Source organism: Miniopterus schreibersii, assembly GCF_964146895.1.
Source record: "Miniopterus schreibersii genome assembly, chromosome: 20".
Taxonomy (NCBI): domain Eukaryota; kingdom Metazoa; phylum Chordata; class Mammalia; order Chiroptera; family Miniopteridae; genus Miniopterus; species Miniopterus schreibersii.
In genome coordinates, this window is record NC_138122.1 from 27,484,259 (window position 1) to 27,509,824 (window position 25,566).

Genomic DNA, 25,566 nt, shown 5'->3' on the forward strand with positions numbered 1-25,566 from the left:
ACGACCTGGTCACCAAGTACAATCTCTGTGTGGCACTGAAGTCCCAAAGCATTGCGCTTCTGAGGAGGCCACACTCAGGAAGTCTGACGTGTCCTACTCCAGGGGGACCGTCCTGCAGAGGGTCAGCCTCATCTCCCCCACGGTCCCAGCACGCACCCTAGAAGGTCAACCTGAAAGCGAGGATCTCAGGCACCGGCTAATCCAATGTTCTCCCTACATGTGGGGAGATGGAGGACCCGAGAAAAAAGCTGGGAAAAGGTAACCCTACGCCACCCAAGGTAAGACGATCGGAAGAACCACAACGCTGCAGTGGACCAGCATGAGACGGGCGACCGAATAGAAGACTCGACTCAATTTCAGAGACTATAATGTGAGGGGGAAAGTGCGTGCTTTAGAATCTACGAAATCTAGTCATTTTCAACAATCTCAGTCAACCTTACTCATAGATGGAGCAGACATAATACATGAAATGTGTTGTTAAAATTTTGTAAAGCCTGGCGTTGCCCTGTTCCGATGAACACACACCGCCGCCCGGGGTCGGAGCTTTCGGACCTCCAGTACCGGGTCCCGCACACTGGCTTCTCCCCCCATGGACACTGCTGAATGCGAACCCCGGATGGTCCCCGGTTCTGGCCGGTTCATCTGCTATATTCAGCTCGTCCTGCCAACGGTCCCTGGTAAACACACCCGTGTCGGCCCTTCCCCCTCCGAGCCCACACCTGCACCTTGGGCCTCCTGCACACCCACCTGATTCTCATTTACGTTCCACACACAACCTCAAAGGAAAACCACCACTAATAAGACCCATGGCACTCACATTGTCACGGACTGAGCTCTGCCTGAGTGGCCCAGGCCGGTGCCCACAGGCAGGGAGACTGCCCCGGTTCTGTCCCGTCCCTGTCCCGGGGACCAGCCAGGAAAGTTCTGCCGTCAAGTCGGAATCCACGGGAGACCTTTCCCGGGAGGAAAGGATGTCTGCCTGGCTGCTGTCACCTCTGCTGAGATGCTGCCCAAAATACCCTGCTCACGACTCAGCTTTCCCATCTGACTGCGAGGCAGAGAGTTCTGACGGGCGGCAAGTGGGCGTGCACAAAGCATGAGTCACTCTTTCCAAAGCCGGCAGCTGCGGCCGGAGCCAGCCGCGCCGTGGGCACCGGCCCGCAGGCTGCGGAGAGAAGAGCCTCGGCAAGCCGCCCTCGCGCCAGGCCCTCGGGCGCTCCCGGTCTCCCGGGCCCCACGCGAGCTCCGTTTACCTGCGGATCCCCATCGCGGCCTAGGTTAGGCGGGACTCTCCCGTAGGCAGCACGTGGGTCCCAAGGCATCACCTCCGGGTCCCGCTCTGACACCCCCCACCTCCTCGCTGGGCCTCCGCTGCTCACCCTGTCCCAGCACCGAGGCAGGGCGACGGCGTCCAGGCGGAGTCAGGTCACCGACCTGTACACGGGCTCCCGGGGCTCCCATTTTTGTCAGCAAGAAAGTCACAGTCCTTAGGACGGCCCACAGGGCGCTGAGTGATCTGGGTGCCCACGCTCCCAGCCCGCATGCGCACATGCACGCGCACATGCACACACGCACGTGCACACGCGCACGCACACGTGCACACACGCATGCAAGCGCACACATGTACACACGCACGCGGGCACACACATGCACATGCGCACACATGCACGCACGCACGCGGGCACACACATGCACATGCGCACACATGCACGCGCGCACGCGGGCACACACATGCACATGCGCACACATGCACGCACGCACGCGGGCACACACATGCACATGCGCGCGCGCTGCAGTCTCCGACCTCGTCTCCCGCCGCTTCCCGCCCCCGCCCCCAGCAACCCCCGGACCCGCGCGCAGGCCGTGTCCTCCGCCGGGGGCGTCTCCCGGAGCCCCGGCCGCTCCGCCCGACCTGCTCCTGTGGTCGCCGAGACGCCGCCTTCCATCCGGCCTTTCCCGCCCCCGCGCCCAGGGCCCTTCCCCGAGCCTCCGCCCCCGCCCCCCGCGCTCCTCGGCCCGTCCCGGCTGCGCCCCGACAGCGCGCCCTCCGCGCAGGGCCCCGGCCGCTCCCGCCTCCCGCCCGCGCCCCGCACCCCGCTCTGCGCCCTCGGGACCCCTCGGCGGCCAGACCCTGAGGGACCCGGGGACCCGGGGACGGACCCTGAGGGCAGCTGGGACGGACCCTGGGGACAGTGGGGACGGACCCTGGGGACAGTGAGGACGGACCCTGAGGGCAGCGGGGACGGACCCTGGGGACAGTGAGGACGGACCCTGAGGACCCTGAGGGGCAGCGAGGACGGACCCTGAGGACAGCGGGGACGGACCCTGAGGGGCAGCGGGGACGGACCCTGAGGGCAGCGGGGACGGACCCTGAGGACCCTGAGGGGCAGCGAGGACGGACCCTGAGGACAGCGGGGACGGACCCTGAGGGCAGCGGGGACGGACCCTGAGGGGCAGCGGGGACGGACCCTGAGGGCAGCGGGGACGGACCCTGAGGGGCAGCGAGGACGGACCCTGAGGGCAGCGGGGACGGACCCTGAGGGGCAGCGAGGACGGACCCTGAGGACAGCGGGGACGGACCCTGAGGACAGCGGGGACGGACCCTGAGGGGCAGCGGGGACGGACCCTGAGGGCAGCGGGGACGGACCCTGAGGGGCAGCGGGGACGGACCCTGAGGGCAGCGGGGACGGACCCTGAGGGGCAGCGGGGACGGACCCTGAGGGGCAGCGGGGACGGACCCTGAGGGCAGCGGGGACGGACCCTGAGGGGCAGCGGGGACGGACCCTGAGGGCAGCGGGGACGGACCCTGAGGGCAGCGGGGACGGACCCTGAGGGGCAGCGGGGACGGACCCTGAGGACAGTGGGGACGGACCCTGAGGGGCAGTGAGGACGGACCCTGAGGGCAGCGGGGACGGACCCTGAGGGCAGCGGGGACGGACCCTGAGGGCAGCGGGGACGGACCCTGAGGACAGCGGGGACGGACCCTGAGGGGCAGTGGGGACGGACCCTGAGGGCAGCGGGGACGGACCCTGAGGGCAGCGGGGACGGACCCTGAGGGGCAGCGGGGACGGACCCTGAGGGCAGCGGGGACGGACCCTGAGGGCAGCGGGGACGGACCCTGAGGGCAGCGGGGACGGACCCTGAGGGGCAGTGGGGACGGACCCTGAGGGCAGCGGGGACGGACCCTGAGGGGCAGCGGGGACGGACCCTGAGGGCAGCGGGGACGGACCCTGAGGGGCAGTGGGGACGGACCCTGAGGGCAGCGGGGACGGACCCTGAGGGCAGCGGGGACGGACCCTGCCCCTCCCGCCCGACCCGCTCCCTCAGCAGAGGCGCCGCCCGCGCTCACCGTCCGCCCGCCGCAGCCCCGCCTGCTCCGCCTCTAACGCAGGGTCGCGGGGTCGCAGACGCGCTCGGAGGTCACGGAGCGGGCCCCGCCCCGGGGTGTCCCTCCCGCCTGCTGTCCCCACGGGAGCCGGTGTCACGAAGCCGACGGAGCCACGCGTGGGGCGTGGTCACGGCGAACCGGGCCGCGGGGGCCTCTGGGACGCGGGGGTCCCGGGGGCGCTGGGGTCCGAGGGGACGTGACCGGGCCGCGGGGGCCTCTGGGACGCGGGGGTCCCGGGGGCGCTGGGGTCCGAGGGGACGTGACCGGGCCGCGGGGGCCTCTGGGACGCGGGGCCCCGGGGCGCTGCAGGGAGGCGAGGAGCCGGGGTCTGCGGCCGCAGCGACCTTCCGTCCCCTCTGCCCTGCGTCCGCGGGGCCCCGAGGTGGCGAAGGGACAACACGGAGGGGACAGCTGTGGTCTCGGCAGAAGCGAGGGGGACGCGGGGGTCACCCCGACCGCCCGGGCCCGGGACCTCTGCGGCCGCCTGTGCCGTGTCCAGCGGGGCCGGGGCTGGGGCCGGGCCGGGGAGGCGGCCGCGCGGACGGACTCGGGACGGCGCCGGGGCGCGGGGCGGGCGGGAGGGCGCCCGTGGGCGACGCTGGAGACGGACCCGCACCTGCCGGGCCGCAGAAGGGCGCCGAAACCGCCCGAACACCCGCACGCCCGGGACCGTTAACTCGCGGTTTTGGTTTTCGTGGTTTGTTTTTAAACACATCTTTCTCCAGCTCAGAGAGGAAGGGAGAGGGAGAGACGTCGGTGATGGCGCCCCTGATGGAGCCGCCCCCGGCCTGTGCCCTGACCCGGCACCGAGCCCCGACCGCCCGCATCCCAGTCGGCACCCAACCGCTGAGCCCCGGCCGCGCAGAGTGTCGGGGGGGGGGGGGGGGGGGGGGGGGGGGGGGGGCGCGAGGCTCCCGGCCCCTCCGCAGGCGGGAAGCCGGCCGTCCCTCCGCGCTCTGGGCTCGGGAGCCCTTCGAGCGTCAACCCCCGATGTCGGGAGAAGTCGGGAGAAGTCGGGAGAAGTCGGGAGAAGTCGGGAGATGTCGGGAGATGTCGGGAGCAGTCGGGAGAAGTCGGGAGAAGTCGGGAGATGTCGGGAGATGTCGGGAGATGTCGGGAGATGTCGGGAGATGTCGGGAGAAGTCGGGAGATGTCGGGAGATGTCGGGAGATGTCGGGAGATGTCGGGAGCAGTCGGGAGATGTCGGGAGATGTCGGGAGATGTCGGGAGATGTCGGGAGATGTCGGGAGCAGTCGGGAGATGTCGGGAGAAGTCGGGAGAAGTCGGGAGAAGTCGGGAGATGTCGGGAGATGTCGGGAGATGTCGGGAGATGTCGGGAGCAGTCGGGAGATGTCGGGAGAAGTCGGGAGATGATGTCGGGAGAAGTCGGGAGAAGTCGGAAAGGAGAGCGAGCGCGCCTGTCGATGTGTTTTTAAATCTGGTTTCAGATGGGTCCCCGCGGCTCGGACGCACAGACGTGCCGTCTGAGAAACGCCTTCAGTATCTAAGCGGACGTCTGAGCGCGCCCCCGCCCCTGCGCCCAGGGAGAGCTGCCCACCTGGGGGCTGGGGGGCTGGGGGGGCTGGGGAGGCAGCGGGAGGGGCTGGGGGGGGGAGTTGGGGAGGCAGCGGGAGGGGCTGGGGGGGGAGTTGGGGAGGCAGCGGGAGGGGCTGGGGGGGGAGTTGGGGAGGCAGCGGGAGGGGCTGGGGGGGGAGTTGGGGAGGCAGCGGGAGGGGCTGGGGGGGGGAGTTGGGGAGGCAGCGGGAGGGGCTGGGGGGGGAGTTGGGGAGGCAGCGGGAGGGGCTGGGGGGGGAGTTGGGGAGGCAGCGGGAGGGGCTGGGGGGGGGAGTTGGGGAGGCAGCGGGAGGGGCTGGGGGGGGAGTTGGGGAGGCAGCGGGAGGGGCTGGGGGGGGAGTTGGGGAGGCAGCGGGAGGGGCTGGGGGGGGAGTTGGGGAGGCAGCGGGAGGGGCTGGGGGGAGTTGGGGAGGCAGCGGGAGGGGCTGGGGGGGAGTTGGGGAGGCAGCGGGAGGGGCTGGGGGGGGAGTTGGGGAGGCAGCGGGAGGGGCTGGGGGGGGAGTTGGGGAGGCAGCGGGAGGGGCTGGGGGGGAGTTGGGGAGGCAGCGGGAGGGGCTGGGGGGGGCTGGGGAGGCAGCGGGAGGGGCTGGGGGGGGGAGTTGGGGAGGCAGCGGGAGGGGCTGGGGGGGAGTTGGGGAGGCAGCGGGAGGGGCTGGGGGGGGAGTTGGGGAGGCAGCGGGAGGGGCTGGGGGGGGAGTTGGGGAGGCAGCGGGAGGGGCTGGGGGGGGAGTTGGGGAGGCAGCGGGAGGGGCTGGGGGGGGAGTTGGGGAGGCAGCGGGAGGGGCTGGGGGGAGTTGGGGAGGCAGCGGGAGGGGCTGGGGGGAGTTGGGGAGGCAGCGGGAGGGGCTGGGGGGGCTGGGGGCAGGTGGCGCTCGGCCCGCACACCTGGACCGACCGCAGCCGCAGGTGTGTGACGGGCACGGCCGCGGGCAAACGACTTCGAGACAGGTCGTCTTCCCCGTGGCGCAGCCCAGCGCGCGTGTCCCACGGACGGGCCGCGGTCAGGACTTGAACACACGGGAGAGGCGGGGCTCCTGGAGGACGCCGAGCCCACGGGCGATGGCGGGTGGGCGATGCCTAAACGCCGCCTGGGTCTCGGCTGGGCGGGGAGGCGTCCGCCATGAGCGCGCGGAATTCATAACTTCGCCTGCGTTTGGAGGCGGGCATCTCGGCGCTCGGCCCCAACGGCGCTGAAACAGCCGCGCGGTCACCGCCAGATGCACGGTAACCGGAGGGCTGTGTGGGAGCCTCCACGCAAAATGTTGGCTCCCTTATAAGTATCCGTTCACTCGAAGATTTCATACAGTTTACAAGTCTAAAGCGTATGATTGTAATAAAAACATTCATGAGCAATAAAAATGTTTATCATAGATTCCTATAAACTTTGGGAGTTTCAAAGCTCAGCAGAATAGCCAGTACTTAACAAGAACACGGACCAGATCTACACAACAGTTTACATTTAACAGAATTACTTAATGTCCAGGGATAATTTCCTTTTTAGAAAGTAGTAAATCTTGGTCTTGGTCACCATCTCAACTTCAGACTTTATTAATGTAAACGGAACACAAGCCTTATTTTTAATGAACAGAGAAGAGACCATTGTCTTTACAGTGCAGTAACTCATTTATTATCCAGGTAGCGGAGCAGCCAGAAGTGGAGCAGAGTATAAGAAATGAGACTTCTGGAGGGCCTCAGGCACATGGGAACCTCACAGACCACGGTGGAGAGAAGGCACTTGAAAGGCTTTGAGGGGTGCTTTGCAACCTCGGTTTTCTATGCCAATGGCAAACTCTGTAAACAACTGTGCAGAGATGGCTCTAACATCATGAAGTTTCCCATTTATTTTAAAAGGCAATATTTAATATATAAAATGGAGTAAATTAAGGTGTTAATATATTAAACAATTAATTTATAAACATTTAAAATTATAGATACCTTACAAAACAGCTGTGATAATAAAAAAAATTTTTGCAAACAACAAACATGAATTAAACATAGTACAAAAACGTCTCTTAGCTTGTTAGCTGGTAGGAGGGGAAGCGAAGAAAGTCTTAGACCCAAAATCTAATGACTTCAGAGCATAAAATATTCCCAATTAAACTTTACATATATATATTTTTAATACTGAAATGTAAAAAATTGAAAATTTCAATAATTCCTTATTTTAAGGCCATTGAAACAAGTTTCACATTGTTAAAGTTTTGTGGTGTGTTATTTAGAGTCCAAGGATGTTGGGCTAACTCATCACATCAATTCGCTTTCGGCTTTTCCACTGAACAATACGTTCTGTTGTGTGTTCTTCAGTTCGCTAGTGAGAAGTCAGCACTCAACACCACATGTCACAATGTCTGGGATTCATTCATGAAATGGGCGGCGGGTGCTGATTTGCTGCACACGTGTTCTGACTCCACGGACAAAGGGCTCTCGGGCTATGGCTGCTATGACAGTGTCGTTGCTAGGATAATTCCAAGGATCACAAGCAAAACAGTTACACAAATAATAATGAACATCATTTTCTGCAAGATAAAGAAAAACAATTAATTTGCAAGGTATCGAAGGAAAGAAATCACTGTTATTGCCTAACAAAATTCTCCTGGAACTTGAGATAGTTTAAAATACAAGTCCATTACCAAGGAAGCGTCCCCCAGATCACAGAAAGGGGAGGGGTGGAGAAGGGAACTGCCAAAGGCAAAATGCTAAGTTACAGACACGTATACATTAAATTAAATTAATAAACTGTGTGTTATTAAAATAGGTATTTGCTCCTGAAGAGAAAAGGCAAGTCGACATGGCACCATGTGGGTGCTTTAAGGACGCTTTCTATTGATCATGATAAAGTTCCAGACTGCTATTTCCCAGATGCACTGCACATCTTTTTAACAGCTTAAGTGAATCAATGTCTCATTTGCTGAAAAGATTTTACACACTTTTTACGCTGACTGAGGTCCGATGCATGTGTCAGAAATCAACAGTCCATTAACTCAGTCTTCGGCTGCATCCAAGCATCTAACTTTTTTTGTTAATTGACAAGCATCCTTGCACAGTGAAAGCTAAACCACCTTTGGCTTAAGAAACACGTCCTCCGGGAAACTGGTCTGCGGGAGAAGGGAGGCCCTGGAAATGAGAGCGGACAGAGCACGCCCTCGGGAGTCACTCAAGTCCCTAGTCAAGCCGTGGCTCGCCCACCAGCTACGCAGGTTCCCGGGCACGGGGCCCAAGCCTGTCTCCTCATAGACAGGCATCCCCTGGGCTGCAGGGCTATGGGGTCACCCCACTAAGTGCTACAGTGCGCGCCTGGCCTACAGGAGGCTTGCAGCAAGAATAAGTTCATATTTCAAAAGTATAATTAAGGACATCAACCACTGCACTTGTGTAAGAAGCTGTTGGTGTGCACCGTGCTGGGCTCTTTATTAGAGGGGGCTGTTCTGTGTTCATGTGTTGTAAGGACACTGGGGCACAGACCGTCCCCTGCTCCCCGACAACCACCGAGGGGACTGGCCTTTATGCAACAGCACTGCCCGAGAGCACCCAGGAGGAAGCAGCTCATTTCCCTGGGTCCAACCTAGAATCAATTTTACCCTAGTGCAGCCACATCCAACTAACCATATTATGGTCACTAGGAAACATTAAGAAAATCGATATTTAGAAAGACTCATAAAAATATTTTTAAATACCATTATATTAGGAAAGAAAAATCATATGTGCCATTTTTTCAGCAGAGCTGATAGGAAAGCAGTAAGAAGGGGACATAAACTTCTGCCTGATAAAAGCTGATCCTTCTGCCTTCTACAGAACGGACCATTAACGAACTCCGATCCCCGAGCTCACTGCCGAAACGATGTCCAGTGCAATTCTGGCTTGGTGAATGCTGGAACACTAACCCACAGGGGGCCTCCCGCCTGCTCGCTGCACTGCTGAGTGCAACCTGCTCCCATGAAGATTAACTTAAAGACCCAACAGCAGCGGGGACACCTGAGCACACAGTGACTCCTTTCCATTAGAGTGTCTCACTTTTTAAAATAAAGTGCCCAGTGTCTATCAAGCCGGCTGCCACTTTCATAATAAAAGACTGAATTCATCAAGGGCTACCTGTCGCAATCTAGATACCCTGGGACACTTCACAGCTCAATCACAGTGATTACGGCAAACAAAACGCTCTCAGAGAAATAAAGGGTATGTCCAAATTTCATACGCCCCAGAGCAGCCTAACTCAAGGGTTAATGAGAGAGGGCGGCCTCCACGTGCCAAGGAAACCAGAGGAAAACGAAGGTGAGGCTCACATGCAGAACAGAAGCAGAGTCGTTAGATAATCGAATGCCTTCTATGTTCAGCACTGGTTAACGGGCACCAACTAAAAAGGAGGCTTCGTTTAATAAGGGGATATTTTTAAACAAACGGATGAGGTTAGATGAAAAGTTTTATTTTCAGTGAGTGCTTTTCATAGTTTTGGTTTCAGTCCCTCTAATTCCACAGTAAAACTGAGTATTTTTCACAAAGCAACTTTCAGTTGTTGCAACTATTCAAAAAGTTAAAATTTTAGAGATAAATTAAGACACTAAGTTTGTGTCTTCACTGAGAATTAACCGTCACTGCTACAGTTATTACATCTAATGAAGGGTCCCCTGTGAGGAGGGAAATTGTCTTCTCAGGTCGAAAACAAAGGACTGGAGCCCGAGGAGCTGAGGTCTGCCGCACCATCGCATCCGAGTGATATTAGTAAACCAAGAAGCTTTAAAGAAGCTACGTATGGAGCAGGCCGGGGCTTAAAAATGAATGACCACGCAGCCTGTTTCTCAGCGGCGAGCAGTCACAGGCCTGGAGGACATTAGCCGCCACCGCAACTGCCGCGGGCTTTCCCCAGTTCAGGCACATTAAGATTGGGCAAGCAGGCCATTAGCTAATGAGAAAGTTAATAGGAATATTAGTTGATTAGTTACTTACTGCCGCGCTGGCAGAGAGGCACATGCACTGACGTGATCCTCATCATCATTTGCCAACCGATAAACCAATAATTAGAGCAATTACAGCCACCAGCACCACCGACACAGCGACAATTATCCACTTTTTCTGTCAAAGAAAAGCAGGCTGATTACATCCTGGTTAATTTCCTGCCACCAAGTTAGAGGACGTCACTCATTTAGAGTAAAACCACCGATCAGAATTTGCTTTAATTCTGTTGGATAATTTTTAGTTCTTGAAAAGAGTGGTTTTTAATTTAAGGTCAGAATACTTGGAGACTTGCAGAACTTTTAGAATATCGGGTTTTGTCAGGGAGAGACCTGCGTGGTCACATTATTTTGATCGACGTCTGATGGGCTGATGTCTCTGCGTCTGTAGAGCTCTGCAGCAGCCTAGCCGACTCGGACGTTAGCTCTCTATTCATAAAGCCCCACACTCTCTCCTCTTGTTGTCTGTTGTTGGCACCTAGCTCCCTCACTGTCCCCACCACGCCGTGTAAAATAAGTCACTCCACTCTGGCCACCTGGTCTCTCAGGGGCCACACACAGCTGCCCTGGAATAAACACAGGGCCCCGGGAGAGGGGACGACCACCGTCTGAGGCGACGCAGCAGCCAAGCTCCCGAGGAGCAGAACAGCCAGTCAAGCAGCCGTGCAGTGTCAGATGTCGGCTCTAACAGGAAAGAGTGAACAGTTTCCGAGTCAGCGTCATGTTTTCACAGCTGGCATCCAGGTGGGTTCAGACCCTGTCTCCTAATGAGGCTCACCCCGCAGGCCTGGAATGAGGGTGCACCACTCACTGCCTTTTGTCTTTCTAACCCCAATGACTCTGCCTTAGAACTTCACAGGATGACGTGAAGGGTCAGTCCCTGATCAAGTGGTTAAACAGATAAAGTGAGGAGCATGCCCGAGTTTCCCAGGTAATGACCACATCAGGTAAGCCCAGGACGAAGCAAGTGAGGTGCTGCCGGCTGACAGGAAAGCACAGACGAGCGGTCCCCACAGGTGAATCCGCACCCGAAACCCGGCTCCTCATGTCTTCTGGACATCTGGGCATTCTCTCTTCAAGGCCTTTGCTGATATGACTGGACCCTTCCCCAGGCCGGCACTGAGCACGTGGCCTCTGCAAACCCAAGGCTGGCACACGTGGAGAGTGGCAGTTTGGTGTTTCGTCAGAGAAAAAAGCCAAGAGCTGGTGGGCAGGGACACACTGACACCCGCACAGGGTTGTCCGGCCCCCCAATCAGAACTTAATTTTGCACTTTCACTGTTTTCCTGGAAGAGCTGTGGCTCACACATAGGGCACATTTAAGATTCAGATACAAATATTCCAAACTCACCGAGCTCAGATGTGGATACTACACAGCTCCTCAGGGCCAGTCTCTAATAACCCTCCTCCTGCCCCCAAACCAAAGGCGTAGCAAACACCCTGAAGAGAGAACCAAGTGTCCACTGCATGAAGTGTGTAACCAACGAATAATGGGACAGGAGAATGTCCAATCCCACTAGTGTGTCTCCCCCCAAGTAAGGACCCAGGAACAGAGAACTCCGGAATTTAAACCCACCCAACCCAGGAGAGGGCAACGGCCCCACTTTTGGTTGTGAAGGGTCTTAATTATTTAGAACACAGAAGGGTTCATAGTCAACACAATTTATCTTACAAACTTCAAAACTCTTTACCAAATGAAATATTAAGACATTTTTATTTCTTGGAGTACCTGTTAAGTCGGCCACGTCAACATATCACAACTCGAAACCAAGGACAGAGAAAAGCACATTTTGGTTCTTATGAGCCACACTCACCCTCCTCGCCTTGCTCTGGTATTTAATAGCCTTTTTTGTCTCTTCCTTGGCGTGTTCTACATAGTCTGTGGCATTCATCACATTCTTTTCTATGTTGTTGATCATTTCACCCTTGAAACAAAAAGTTTCCAACTTAGAAGACATTTTCCAATGACTTAATTATGTATCTTAAGACCAATAAAGTTTTCACGTGAACATAATGTGCATGGAATGGACGCTGAATTTTTTTTACATTTACAAAAAGATGAGATTATTATAAGTGGACCGATACAAAGTAATCAAAATCGACTTATATCTTAAAAAGAGCTAAAAGGGACGACAACAGTAGGGACAGTTACAGGCGTATCCAGCAGACTGAGACGTGCTTCAACCTGTGAGCACGCTGACGAAGGGCACAGCAAGGAGGGGCGCTGCTCGAGGTTAAACTAATGCTCATAAATGCAACGGACAAGGAAGGACAGCTCTGCTATGGGTGGGAACTGTTGCGGCTTCTTTACCAGGTCAGTGAACTAGGACGAGCTCATGTTCAACACCGAATGAATGAATAGCTAATGAGCGAGAGCGTGAGGGGGATGCGGTGGCACGTCTGGGGGGACATTACCTGGTCTTCTGTCCACCAGCAGACATAGCTGCAGCGGTGAGGAGAGGACGAGGCATCGAAGGAGGAAGCACAATTAACTCACTTGTACTCAAAGCAAACTCACTACTGAGCTCTGACTATACACATAATTCCAACTAGACGAGTCCATAGGATGCGGCACTAACAGGCTTCTCAAAGGAGACGACAAAACAGGGCTCAGGACGCGGCAGTTTCTCTAACGAGTTCAATACTTTGGTATAAAGCAACCGTAACTAAACCCCAAGGTAGTAAAATCTTTAGTCATCACAAGAGTCGTGCCCCGCTGCTGCTGACTGGTTCCTTCGAGCACTTCCCGAAAACAAGAGGCGGGCGGGCCAGCTCCCAGCTCTCCACTTCCTGTATCGCAAATGGCAGCCGGTCCACCCACGTCACCCCCACGCGCTCGGTTCCTCCTGCCAGTGCAGAGGACCTCAGTTTCTCACACACATTTCTGTGACAAAGTCCCTCAAAATGAACAGAGTTCTTCACAGGGTCGGCAAGGCCTGTGGAGGGTGAGTCCTGTGCCCGACGGGCATCCTCTCTCCTCACTAACCCGGGCAACCACGGCAAACGAGCCAGCCAGGCCTGGGCCTTCCGAGGGGACCATCCCTGCCAGCAGTGTCTGTGGAGTGAGGACCCGAGCAGCCCGTGGTGGGTTCACAGGAATGCGCCTGCTTCCCCATGCGCAGCCCCCGACCCACGGACGGGGTACCTCATTCAGCATCACAAGGGTCAGTGTGAACACGTTCACACGCCCAACAGTGCGCAGCGGCTCATATGTCACCCACCTCGAATTTTATAGTGTTCTGAACTGTTTTAAATTTAAGTTCTCCAGCCCCTCACAGGGGTCTCTTCATACCCCTCCACTCCCTGCCTGTGGTTCTAGACGAAATGAGAACACCTTGTATAAATACAAGCTCTTGCTCCTGTCGTGGAGTGCGTCCCCTTTGGGGCCATTCGTTTAAACGTGTCCTCCAATTGTTACTCTAATATGTGCTCCTTGTAGAAAACTTACACATATATTTCAGAGAAGAAAGTTTAAATTCCCCTAGTCCCACTGCCATTCTGTTTGGCATGTTTCTTCCCTCTGTGAATACTGTTTCACGTAGCCAAGTCCAGCGCATGTACGTACACACGTGTGTGTTACATGTACATGTATATTTATACACAAGGTTTTATGTCTCCCTCTCAACTTAAAAATTCCAGCACAATACCGTATATTTCATTAAAAGTCCTCCACGAACAGGAGTTTATGTTCCCTCCGGCTGTCCCAAGGACACACCGTAATTTCATTAGCTAGGCCAGTCCCTTATGGCTGAAAGTTTACGCTGTTTCCAGCATTTCAGTCTCATGTTGCAGTAACTCTGTAACCAGCTTCTGAATTTTGAGACTGCATCCAAAGTAATGGCTTTGGCTTTCCCCGGACACCGAGTCAACCGTAGGGTTTCGCAGAGCAGGGAGGAGCCTGCAGTTACCTGAGTCTCCACAAACATAGCCATGTCCATAAACATCTCGTGCAGCTCCCGGATGCTGGTCTCCAGCTTCATGATGTCTTTGTGGCGCGACTCAATCTCATTGAGGGCTTGTTTGGTGATTTTTGAATCTGATATAATCTTTGGAAAACAAAAGAGAAATGCTGGTGACCTCGGGGGGCTCGGCAGCTGGGAGGGCACCTGTGCGTGGGAAGGCCCAGCGCGGGCGGCGCACTCACGTCCGAGGTGAAGATGGAAGGGTTCCCACTCTCCAGCATCGCCTCCAGCTCGTCATCGGTTGTTGTCTTTCCAGCTGAAAGATTAACAGTTAAAAACTCCATTCAGTGTGTGAAAGTACTGAAAGCGACTCTTCCTACCCTAAGTCAGCAACTAAAACCTGAGTTGTTAGCATTTTTAAACAATGTTTTTCTAACTTCTCGAAAATATTTTCTTAGGCAAGTGTTAATGATGAGAGAAACCAACATGACACTGAGAAGGAAGAACTGGAAAACACAAAAACCCTCTAACTGGAAAGAATTAAGTCTAACTTTGGTCTGAATGAAAAATAGTCACAAAAACAAAACCGGTACTTAATTTCTCAACACGTCAGTTCTCCTAAATGTTAACTCTGGCTTACAGAAAAGGGGGGGGCAGCTGAATTCACCATATTTTAGGACATAAATAAAGATGACATGTTTAGAACCAGGTGCTTTAATACTTCCTGCGCTTTGATTGTTAATATTTCACCTTGAGTTTCCGATAGTAAAACTCTCTGTGAAAAGCCAAATTGATAATTACTATTTTTTCACAATTTGTGTCACAAAAGACAAAACTACATGAATAAACATCATAACAATTTAAATATCATTTGATGGGAACGCTGATGGCAGCATCATTCGTAATCGCCAAACAGTGGGAAGAGCCAGAGGTGCAGCTGACGAATGATAAACACACGGGGTCCATCCCACGGCCGAACCTGGCTCAGCCACAGGAAGGGGTGAAGTCCCGACACCTGCAGCTGTGGCTGAGCCGTGGGGAACTGTCGCGTGAGGGAGGCCAGTCACAGACTCCACACTGCACAATTCCGTTCACGCGGAACATCCCAAACGGGCAGACTCGTGGAGACAGGAAAGTGGGCCGGCAGCTGCCTGGGGCTCAGGGCAGGGGAACAAGGAGTGACGGGTAAGGATGGGTATGGAGTATGTTCAGAGTGATGAAAACGTCCTAAAATTGCACTAATATATAGGGTGGGGCAAAAGGTTTACAGCTATGAGTACGTGAAACACAGTTTATTGTATTATTTTCCATACGAACAACTGTGAACCTATTTTTGCCCTTCCCTGTACTAAAAACCGCTGACCTGGGCACTGAACGTCACCCACATGGCATTTTAGTTGCATCCCCACAAAGCTGTTAAAAGGGTGTTTAGTGAGGTTCACATTCACGGCTGTGCCCCCCACCCCAAGTCCGTGGACGCTGCACCCGCAGGGGTGTGTCACGGCTGAGGACCCGTCTCTGACGATAAAGGCAGTGAGCAAAGTGCCTTCTGCCTGGGGAGACGTGAGTTCCCCCCTGCAGGGCTGACTGCTACAGACACCCTCTTAAAAGGCAACCTGGGGCAAAAGGGCAGTTAGCATCTGCTCCCCAAGCAGGACCCTGAAGCCCATGGAGGACCACCCACCAAGACGGGGCAGGAAGGGTTGCGGGACTGAGAAAAGCCCCTGAAATCACCATCATGGTGACTAGAAGGTGACTGAAAGCCCACTCACCTAGAAGCCTCTCAAGGACGTAACAATAGGTTTGGTGATTCAATGAGCAGGGAGCTCTGAAAGAGCTGTGGGTTTTACAATACTGGCAAACTGAGATGGAATGACCTTTCTGAAGCTGCAGTATGGTGATGCCAGACCTTGGACAGAAGAATGTCTGCAGCATGGTGGCATTTCAGTTACTCACTTATTTCCAGCTGGCGCTGAATCCGCCCTTTGCTCCGCTCCCGGAAGAGAGTCTGTGCTTCATTATATTCTGTCATCACATCCACAAACTTTCGAGACAGCACTGAGTGCTATTAACGATGCAAAATTAGGTTAATACATAGCAGTCATTTCTTCATTGACAATGATAAAGAAAAGCATCACATTACAGAAATTCAAACTAGGGAGTGACTCCTTCAAAGGGAGCCACGCTAAGGCCTTCACAGTCTCCCAACTACACTAGTGTCATCCCCACTCAGAGTGAGCGCCACGACCGAGAAGTCAACCAGCTCATGGGGACAGCCCACCCGACCAGGCTTGGCAACTATGCCAATGGTCCGCAAGCCTGCACACTAATCACCAGTTGTCAAGGAGAGTAAAGCAGCCCCAATTCCACTCCGCCACACATAACCTCTGAAAGGGGACACCTTTGCCATGAAACCTAAAGTGATCCCAATAAGTCTCGGTTTTTCCCATAGAGTTCTGTTATGGGCTGTTTTTTTTTCTTCATAATAAAGAGGTAATCTATAAATACTATGTTATTTTTAATGCAAAACCCTGAGGATTCATGTGACCATAAAGATAAACCTATTTTGCAATTGAATAAAAAAGAAAAAGACTATTCTCTGACATCGTGCCAACCTAGGGGAGGCTGAGAACCAAACCTGGGTTCTTCGTATCCGAACATCCACGGAAGTGCGGTGCCCACTCTCATCCTGATCAAAGCTCTGTTCAATAGCTAGAAACAAACGGAGGAATTACCTTTTACACTGGAACGTGGGCCTTCAAGCCAACCCTCAAGGCGCTTTTCCTCATCTTTTCAACTCCTAGTACATTTATGGACCTTGGTAGTAATCACCAATTGTTGATAATATCACAAAATAAAACCAGATGTTTTATGTTAACATTTAAAAGGGAAACAAATAACCTGAATCTGATCAAGTTTATAGGACTGTCAATCTGCAGGAACTAGAGGCCCCGGGAACCCGTCAGATGACTTCACAGGGGTGACATCAGCAGAACCCTGAAGCACACACAGCACATGCTGATGGACAAATGCCCTGGTGTCTCCAACCAAAAGAGAAAGTGCCATGGGGAAAGGACAGAAGCAGATTTGATTTCTAAAAACCTTACGAGACAGGTGAACCAACCCGTGCATGGTCCTTATTTAGAAATACACACTGGAGCCTATGCTGATGAAGCGATCGCCCGTCTGTGGGGGGGCACTGGGAGGCAGCGCCCATGGCCGGGCTGCGGCAGTCAGTCATCTCCCTGCTCTTAGGCTGGAAACTGTCCATAGTGCCAAGTCCTTTCTGATCTGCAGAGACTTTCGTGATGTGAATGCTGGCTTCCAAAATTAAACACAGTGTGTCTTCCTACCACCTCAAGGAAACACCACGCCCTGCAGGAAGGCCGTCAGCCTCTCCGACCACTGCTGCTGGAGTGGACGTGGGGCACCGTAAACTCGGCTGAACTGAACCAGAAGTTCAAGAACCTGCTGACTAACAGGCCCATTCCGGAACCTGGTGGTGCCTTTTAAAGGCTACCCACCTTCTCGGACACCCGCAGGCTATGTGCCACCATAAGAGAAGAGCAGTCTGTAAGCAGTCTTCATCTCGCTGACCATGCATTAGAGCTTCTCCCCTGAATGTGAGGATTAACCAACATCCACTTTATTCCTCCTATGCTACCATAGAGCTAGCAGTTTAAAAATCCTAGGGTAATGAAGAATGTAAACAAATGCACACACATAAACTTATTTAAAGTGCTCAAATTTTAACTTTTTGAAAATATAAAAGAATAAAAAATTATAAAGAAAACAATAATCACCCATAGTCCCACCATCAATGATGAAATAAAACCAAAACTTGAAACTCACACTTTAACTTGACGCGTATTTTATTAGCAGTTTTCTTGATTTCTTTGTTCAGATTTTCAAGCTCTTCTTTTATTTCTTTAAAATGAAAAAAAAAAAGTTATCTGAGCTATAATATCCAACATCAATAATGTCCGACAAATTTAAATGGAACAAATTTAAATGGAACAATATCTGGTAGATGTTTAAGTGTGTGTGTTTCTTCAGAGAAACTAGTGATCGTGTGAGTGGCTCTTGAAGTGTGTCCCTGGGCCAGCAGCCTCCTCCCCCGTGGAGCTGGGCAGAGAACGCTGGCCATGTGGCAGGCGGTGTGGGTCTCCAGGCGCAGGCCTTTACAGATAAGATGGATGTGCCCTGTGATAAAGCCCAGTTCACCACCCAATCATTTTATCTTCGTGTCTGGTTTGGGTCCAGACATGAAGGACACCATGGGGACAATTCTGGAAAGAATTCGGAGTGAACTGGACAACTGCTTTACCGACATTAGCACTTCTGAATTAGATCATCATCTGTCGGTGTGTAAGAGGACAGTCTTCCTAGAAGCCATGAATAAAGAGGAGTTCGCAGGAGAGGGACAGAACACTGTCACAGTTAAAAGACTCCATATTGTAAAGATGTCAGCTGTGCCCCAGAGTGGTGTGTGGGCCCCGCTGCAACCTCTGGCTCACCTACACCCACCTTCAGCTTCTCAAAACTCACCAGCAGACGAGCAGGTCAAGAAGCACCTCCTCCTAACTGCCAACACCCTGCTTCCCTGCCGCCCCCACAGGCCCTGGGAACAGCACACCCCACACACGGGCTTGCTGAGGTCTGAAAACCCCTCCTCATCTGCCCACCTCTGAACCTGCTCTCACTAGCAGTGGTCTCCCAGTCAATCCCTAGTCAATGATCATCTGAACACAAAACTCTCCTTCCTGTTCAACTGTGGACATGACACGGATCTGGGGTCCGGTCACTAACACGGCCCAGAGCTCTGCAGAACCTCTCTGCTGGACCGGCTACCTGGCTTATCTATGAGTATCCGGATATTACCCGGCAGTGTTCCCGGCTGAGCAGGGTGACCCCGGAGCTGTAGAAACCCCCTTCCCACGTCATGGCTCACATGACCACGTGCACCAGAGTCCCGAGTCCAAGGTGTGGCCACTGGGTCCCGGCTCCATCGCCTGTGCAGCGAGGGCTGAAGCCTGAGGGACCCACAGCGAGAGAGACGGGCACACAGACAGGCAGACGGGACTCACTTCCTTCCGGGTTTGGTGCAGAAAGAATGGTGCTGTGGTTTTTCTTCACCTCTTCCACATACTGAGCAATCTTAGATATGCTGTTCCTGATCTCCTCCACCTGGGGGGAGAGAGTCACCACCGAGTGGCAAAGTCAACCCCACCACCACTTTTCATAATGGAGGGAAACAGGTGAATCATCACACATGAAAAAATAAAAGCCGTTTCCCACCTCACACTGATAATCACTTAATTAAAAAAATATGCACCACCCTGGCCCGTGTGGTCAGTGGTTAGACTGTCAGCTTGCTCACCAAAGGGTCCCAGGTTCGATTCCCCCAGTCAAGGGCACATACCTGGGTTGCAGGTTCAATCCCCGGCTCTAGTTGGGGCACATACAGGAGGCAACCAATCAATCAATGTTTCTCTCTCTCTCTTCCCCTTCCCCTCCCCTCCCCTCCCCTCCCTCCCTCCCACTCTCTCTAAAAATCAATGGGAAAAATATCCTCGGGTGAGGGTTTACAAAAGAAATAACAAAAAAATAAAAACACTAGTGTCAGTATTATTTCAAGTATGACACAGGCCCGGCTGCAGCCATGGGGCTGAGCTGGCGGAGTTCACGGGCCTCCCTGAGCGCCCTCACCTGGTGGAAGAAGTCGTCCATGAACCGGTCCCTCTCAACGACCACAGCCGTTTCCCCGTCAGCATTTTGCCTGCACTACAGTGGGAAACAGAGAGTCAGGCTCTGAAATGTTTCACGTACACACACAGTGAACTAAAAGACGGGGGCAACCCAGGGGCTCCAGGGCTCCGCCGCAAGAGTGGCAAACTGTACAGAGCCCGCAGAGCTGCACGCTCCCTGGCAGCTAGGTTCTGCGGCACGCCCACCACACAGGCCACAGTGAGAGCAGGACAGGACCCAGGGAGCCCTGCAGGAGGGCGCAGTCCCATCGCAGGGACAACGGTGGGCCCCCAACACGGAGCGGCACAGCATCATCCATGTTCAGTCAGTCAGTCCATAAGGCCAGCGGGCTCTGCCAAGAAGTGAAACCGCTTGCTCTGCATATCTCCTATGAAAATGAAAGTGCTGACACTGTGCTACCTTCTCTGGGGTACAGAGTGACTGTCCAGGAACTGTCATACTTTCTCCCTGAATGAGTGCCTCTGGTAACACCTCGCTCCAATCAATAACCCCTCCAATGAGGGCAGACTCAATACAGGAGACCTGAGGAAACAAGCTGGCAGAGCACCTCTAACCACCACTGGGAGGAGCCAGAAGGACCCCGTGTCTCAGAAACCCAGTACTTAACTGCAAGTGTAAAATCAACCCCACCCCCCAGGGAAGCTGGGCCTGATTCAGCAGGTCCAGGCGGGGCATTCTAAACATTACTGAACGTTCTAGAATACTGCTGCGTTCTGACAAGTTCCAGGGGACACTGCTGGTGCAGGGGCCCCACTTGAAGAAGCAGCTTCTAGGCAGGGAAACCCACCCAACAGCGCAAAGCCTCTCCCAGGCGGAGAGCCGCGGGGAGAGGAGCGAGTCGCACTGAACCCAGGGTTCAGACAGCTCATCCAAAGCGTGCGCCGTGGCATGCGCCCTGGCGTACGAGAGAGAGTGGGATGAGTCTAGGAAAAGGAGAAGACCCACCAGAAGGTGCAGCGCAGGGAACTGAACGGTCTCCCGGGGACACACTGGGCGAGTCAGCTCAGTTCCAACCGCGCTGTGGCGATGGGTTTCAGGACCCTCCACATCCCACTGACAGGCCTATGACCCGGAATAATTGAGAAATAAAATTCTACTGAAGTTTAGCTAAGAAGCATCTGCGAAACGTAATAACTGTATTAAGCAAGCACAGGAAACGCTCCGTCTGCACCATCCAGGGCCCTCGCTAAGGCAAATGGATCTGGCCTAAAACCAACCAGAATCCCTCGGGACCCTAAGGAAGGCTCTGTGTAGCCTCTCAGCCTGGGGCCTCTCCCGGGCAGAGACAAGACAGCTCAGGTGGGGAAAGGAGGAAAAAACATGTTTGTCTAAGGAGAGAGGCCCACATACAAGGGCCTTCCTGAGAAAGTAAACACACTGTCGCCAGGGCACAGGACACACGAGCACAGGTGGGCTTCACAGGAGTGGGATCCACCCGAGGGATCACTCCCGCCATGGGCTGGGGCAGAACTGACGCCCAGCGACACGTGTGCACTCTCTGCACGACTCCCCCAGCAGTGCCCGAGTTGCAGAGCCACCACCCTGCCCTCCACGACACAGCTGTTGAGAAAGACGCCTGTACTGTGCAGAGAATGTTTTACTTGTACTCTGTCAACAGGACAAGGGTTAGGGGCTGGGCTGTGTTCCACAAGCAGGCAATGGAGCCCTAACGCCCAGCACACCAGTCAGCAGACATTTGGAAAAAGGGTCTGTGTGATGTCCTCAGGTAAGATGAGGTCAGCCTGGAGCAGGGTGGCCCTGACCCCACATGACTCTGTCCTTACGAGAGGAGACAGGCACACGCAGGGAAAGGTGGCCGGGTGACCAGGGGACAGACTGCAATGATGCCTCCACAAGCCAAGGACGCCAAGGACTGCCACGGGAGGCCAGACAGGGCCCATTAGGACTCTTCCCACAGCTTTGGGGAGCACGGCCCTGCCGACACCCCGAATCCCAACTGCTGCCCTCCAGAGCAACTAGAGGAAGAGCTCTGTGTGGGGAGCTGCTCACTAGCGGGCCCCCAGCTTCCTGTGTCCCTGTCTTCTGGCCTGGGAACTGAGATCACACCTGCCCACCTCCTTCAGAGACAGGGCTGTGAGGATTAGGGGCATTTCCGTAGGGAGCACACACTGGGAAAGGCTTTTAAACTCACTTCTGGTCCACACTCTGCACTAGATACCAATGGCAGGCACTCATCTATCAGCACTTAGCTAAGGGCACTCAGCTAATGAGCACAGGATTAATCGCTGCCAGTCCCTCCAGACCCACGTCCCCCGGGTGAAGGAGCTGCCAATGGGCCCTGAGTGCTGCCTCCACGTCACCATCAGAGCACACGGGACAGCTAAGTAAAGGGCCAAGTCTCAGGGCCACGTCTGACTCCAGGTCTGTCTGACCACTGGGCAGAGCGTGGGAGGCAACCAACTGATCAATCACTGTGTGTCTCACATTGATGTTTCTCTCTCTCTCTTCCCCTCCCTCCCTTCCACTCTCTCTAAAAAAAACGACAATGGAAAACATGCAGGAAGAAACCATCCCCTCGGACATGGGAGGGAAGGAAGATTCCAGGTGTGAGGCTGGCAGAGAAAGGGAGAGAGCCGTCCGTGGTTTTCACGTGGGGGCAGCAAGTGCAAAGGCAGGGAGGTGGGAGGACTGTCAGAAACAGCAAAATGTATCTCACGACAGACCATGCTGAAGAGGAAACCCCTTTGGGAACTGGTTTTGTCTTAGGTTTTCTATTTCTGTCATTCAGAATAGACCCGAAGTTAAAAACAAGAAGTATTCACCTGTGTGGATGTAGAGGTTCCGTTTTTGTTTTTTAAAAGGAACACAGTATGTACACAAATGGATATATTCATTACAGTTAATAGAGAAACTATAGATCCCGAATGAGGGGTTTGTATAAAATTTAGAAACTTGACGGGACTGAATAAACCATGAAATTCTCAACTGTAACCAACTGCATTTGTAAAATTATATACTCTAAAATTCTTAGTATTTTAAGTTTCAGTGAAATAGTTAAGGAAAAAAGTCTTGTTTTATAAACCTTCAGAATCTTTACTATGTAACCCTCTGCACTAGAGTGCAATCTGAGAGGTCAACAGGTAGCTTTAAATATACCCGGGCAGCTTTTCCCGCCCTTTAAAAATTGTAGTTGCAACTCATCGCCTTGACCCAAGGGACTGCAGATAACGATCTCATCGCGTCTTAGTCTGCTAACCTGTACCACACGGCTACCCCGTGTCTGTCTGTCGTCCCGAAAACAGTTCCCACGGTTGAAATCTGTAGTTTCTCTAACCTTAACTATAATAAATATGTCCATTTGCACACACAGGCTTTTTTTTTTTGACCCATTAGCTTGTAGACTCACCGCTGCACTTGGAGTTACTCACATCCTAAGACGCATCTCGTTCTGTCTCCTTCCCCCTTCCTTCCCGGGCTGCGTCCACCGGCAGCGTTCACCCAGCTCACACTGGTCCAGCAAGGTTACCTCGCCGCGGCCTGGCACCCAAGGGTCTTTTGGGTGGGTGGTTCTTTTACTTCTCGTAAACCAGAAACATCTTTCTGGATTGAGAATCTAGGAGATCTTGGGCAAGCCCCTTAAATTTTCTGCACCCAAGTAAACTGGTTACTCAAAAGAATCATTGGTTAAAAGCAGCTAAATCTATCCTTGACAAATTGTACAGGACAAACTAAGTCCTTTCCAGAGAGTCATCAGTGATCATCTTTTCCTCAGGAGGAAGCACTAACAGCTAATAAAGGAAACTTTCTGGAGGCATCGCCGGTATTTTGTCCGTGTGGACGTTGCTGATGAGGCATTTCAACTACTAAAATTAAACGTGACCTAGGAAAAAAACACCAGCCCTTTTGAAACACACTTGTGAGTAGACATTCAACTACTCCGAGAACTCCTTGGAAAGAATGTTCACCTCTCAGGTCTGCTAACTTTCAGATGAGTTTTTAAATACTCAAAGTCGCTAAACTTCAAGTACGCCAAACTCGATTTTAACGTCGTAGTTTACAGCAGAGAGAAGCTTGCTTTTTATCCCTTTCTGAAGACCTAAGAAACTAATAAATGCTAACAGCACTCATAATTACACGGCGCTTTCTCTCCCCGCCCAATTCCGTTTCACAGCTCCCTCTAGGAGCGACAGGAGGGGGCTGTCCCATCTGACACGCAGGACAGCTGAGCTCTTGCGAGTCCCAGAAACCATTTCCCCAGATCAGACAACTTCAGAAGCGCAACACCCAGTAATCTGCTCCGCGGGGCGGGTCCCTCCAGCGCTGGACGAGGCGCCCCTGGCGGCTCTGAAATTCTGGCCGGAAACGGGCCGTTGCACCGAGGCCGGAGCGCAGGACACCCGGCGACAGGCCGCGCCCCGCCCTCCGACGCCCCCGCGCTGCTCCCCGGGTCCCGCACCCGCGGCCGTGTTGCCAAAGCAGCCACCGCGGGGCCTCATTTACCCAACAGCGCAGCTCCCGCCGGGGCGGCGACACACGTCCCCAGAGGGAACCGGCCACGGGCACTGGCTGCGTTTGCTGGGAGGGCCGCTGCCCGCTGCGGGTGTCCAAATACAGCAAATACAGGGTGTCCCCCCAAAAAATGTACATACGCACTGCAGCAGCTCCACTTTGAAAATGAAATGCACTTTAATAAGGTAGTTTCTCTAACCTTAACTATAATAAATATGTCCATTTACAATTATTCAAGGTGTGTGTGTATTTTTTTTGGGGGGGGGACGACACCCTATAGTTGAGCGCTGATGAAACGGGCAGGAAGGAAACACGGCCACTAAGGGCCCTCCCCGGGGATGCGCGCAGAGCGGGCCGTCCGCGACCCCGACCCGCAGGGCAAGCGGGGCACTGCCCTTCTGAACCCGGCTCCCCGGCCACCCGCGGGACGCGGCCCAACGCGAGCGGCCCTGGCCCGGCCCGCAGCGACCCGCTCCCGCGTGGGCGCCAGAGACCAGCTAAGGCCCCGCGAGGCCCGGGCCCGCCGAGGGCGCCGTCTTCACACGCACCGGCCTCGCGGGGCCCCCCGAGGCGAGCCCAACCCCCAGGCGCCTCCGCCCGCCCCCCGCAGCGCGTCCCCGCCGCCCAGCCCGCTGCGCGCCCCGCCCCGCCGGCCGACCCGAGCGCGACCCCGCGGGCGCGGCCCCCGGCCCCCGGCCCCCCGCCCCGGCAGCGGGCCCCGTGCGGGGGCCGAGCGAGCGCGAACGCGGCCCCGCGCTCAGAAGGCGGCCCGCGGGCCTGGCCCCCGCCAGCACCCGGCCCGCGCGCGGCCCCACCGCGACCCCCGAGCTCCCGCCGCGCGCGGGGCCTGGTCAGACCCCGGGACGGGACGCGGAGCCAGGCGGCGAGCCCTGCGCTGGGGCGCGGAAGGGCGGCGTGAGGGGCGACTTGGGCGGAGCGCGGCTCCCCGAGGGGCTGGGGCCCGGCCCACACCGCGCGGACCCCGCAAAGCCCGTCCCCCGGCTGCCGGCGCGCTGCCCCTCGGCTCTGGGAGCACAGCGGACACGGCGCCCGCGCCCCCTCCACAGAGTCCCCGCCCGCCCGCGCCGCCGCCCCGCGCCCCCTCCACAGAGTCCCCGCCCGCCCGCCCCGCCGCCCGGCCTGAACCGCTATCCGCCGCCCGCGCGCCGCTTACCGCCGTCAGGTCCGGCAGCCGGTCCCGCATCCCCGCGGGCCGGGCACCGCGCCCCGCCGCCCAGGCCTGCCCCGCGCCGCCGCCTCAGCCCGCCGGTCGCCCGGCTCCGCGCCGCGCCCGCCGCCTCCCCTCCGGCCGGCGCTGCCACGGCAACCGCGCCCGCGCGCTCTGCGCATGCCCGGCCCGCGCCGCGCCCGGGCCCACAGGGCCTGCGGGAGCCTTCCTGCGGGAAACGCTGCGGCGGGGGGCGGGGCCTGGAGGGAGGAGGGCGGGGCCTGGAGGGAGGGGGCGGGACCTGATGGGGCGGGGAAGAGACTGGGGCTGCCCGAGGAGGAGGGGGAC

At 55.5% G+C, this 25,566-nt stretch overlaps 1 protein-coding gene across 7 annotated transcripts; it reads right to left on the bottom strand.

Moving 5' to 3' along the window:
- Positions 1 to 6,308: 6,308 nt before the first annotated feature.
- STX2 (syntaxin 2) lies at positions 6,309 to 25,337 on the bottom strand. 7 transcript variants are annotated; one of them, XM_081122526.1, is made up of 11 exons: positions 25,225 to 25,337; positions 19,521 to 19,595; positions 18,899 to 18,998; positions 17,664 to 17,738; positions 16,450 to 16,523; positions 15,768 to 15,876; positions 14,054 to 14,127; positions 13,818 to 13,955; positions 11,724 to 11,834; positions 9,905 to 10,030; positions 6,488 to 7,479 (listed from the first exon to the last, which is right to left on the bottom strand). In XM_081122526.1, exons 1-10 carry the CDS (start codon positions 25,252 to 25,254, stop codon positions 9,950 to 9,952), a joined length of 867 nt encoding a protein of 288 aa, XP_080978652.1. In that variant the 5' UTR covers positions 25,255 to 25,337; the 3' UTR covers positions 6,488 to 7,479; positions 9,905 to 9,949. The 7 variants fall into 7 exon arrangements, with proteins under 7 accessions (XP_080978654.1, XP_080978652.1, XP_080978650.1 ...); XM_081122527.1 differs by having other exon boundaries at positions 7,327 to 7,418; XM_081122528.1 differs by lacking the exon at positions 9,905 to 10,030 and having other exon boundaries at positions 6,309 to 7,479.
- Positions 25,338 to 25,566: the final 229 nt, after the last annotated feature.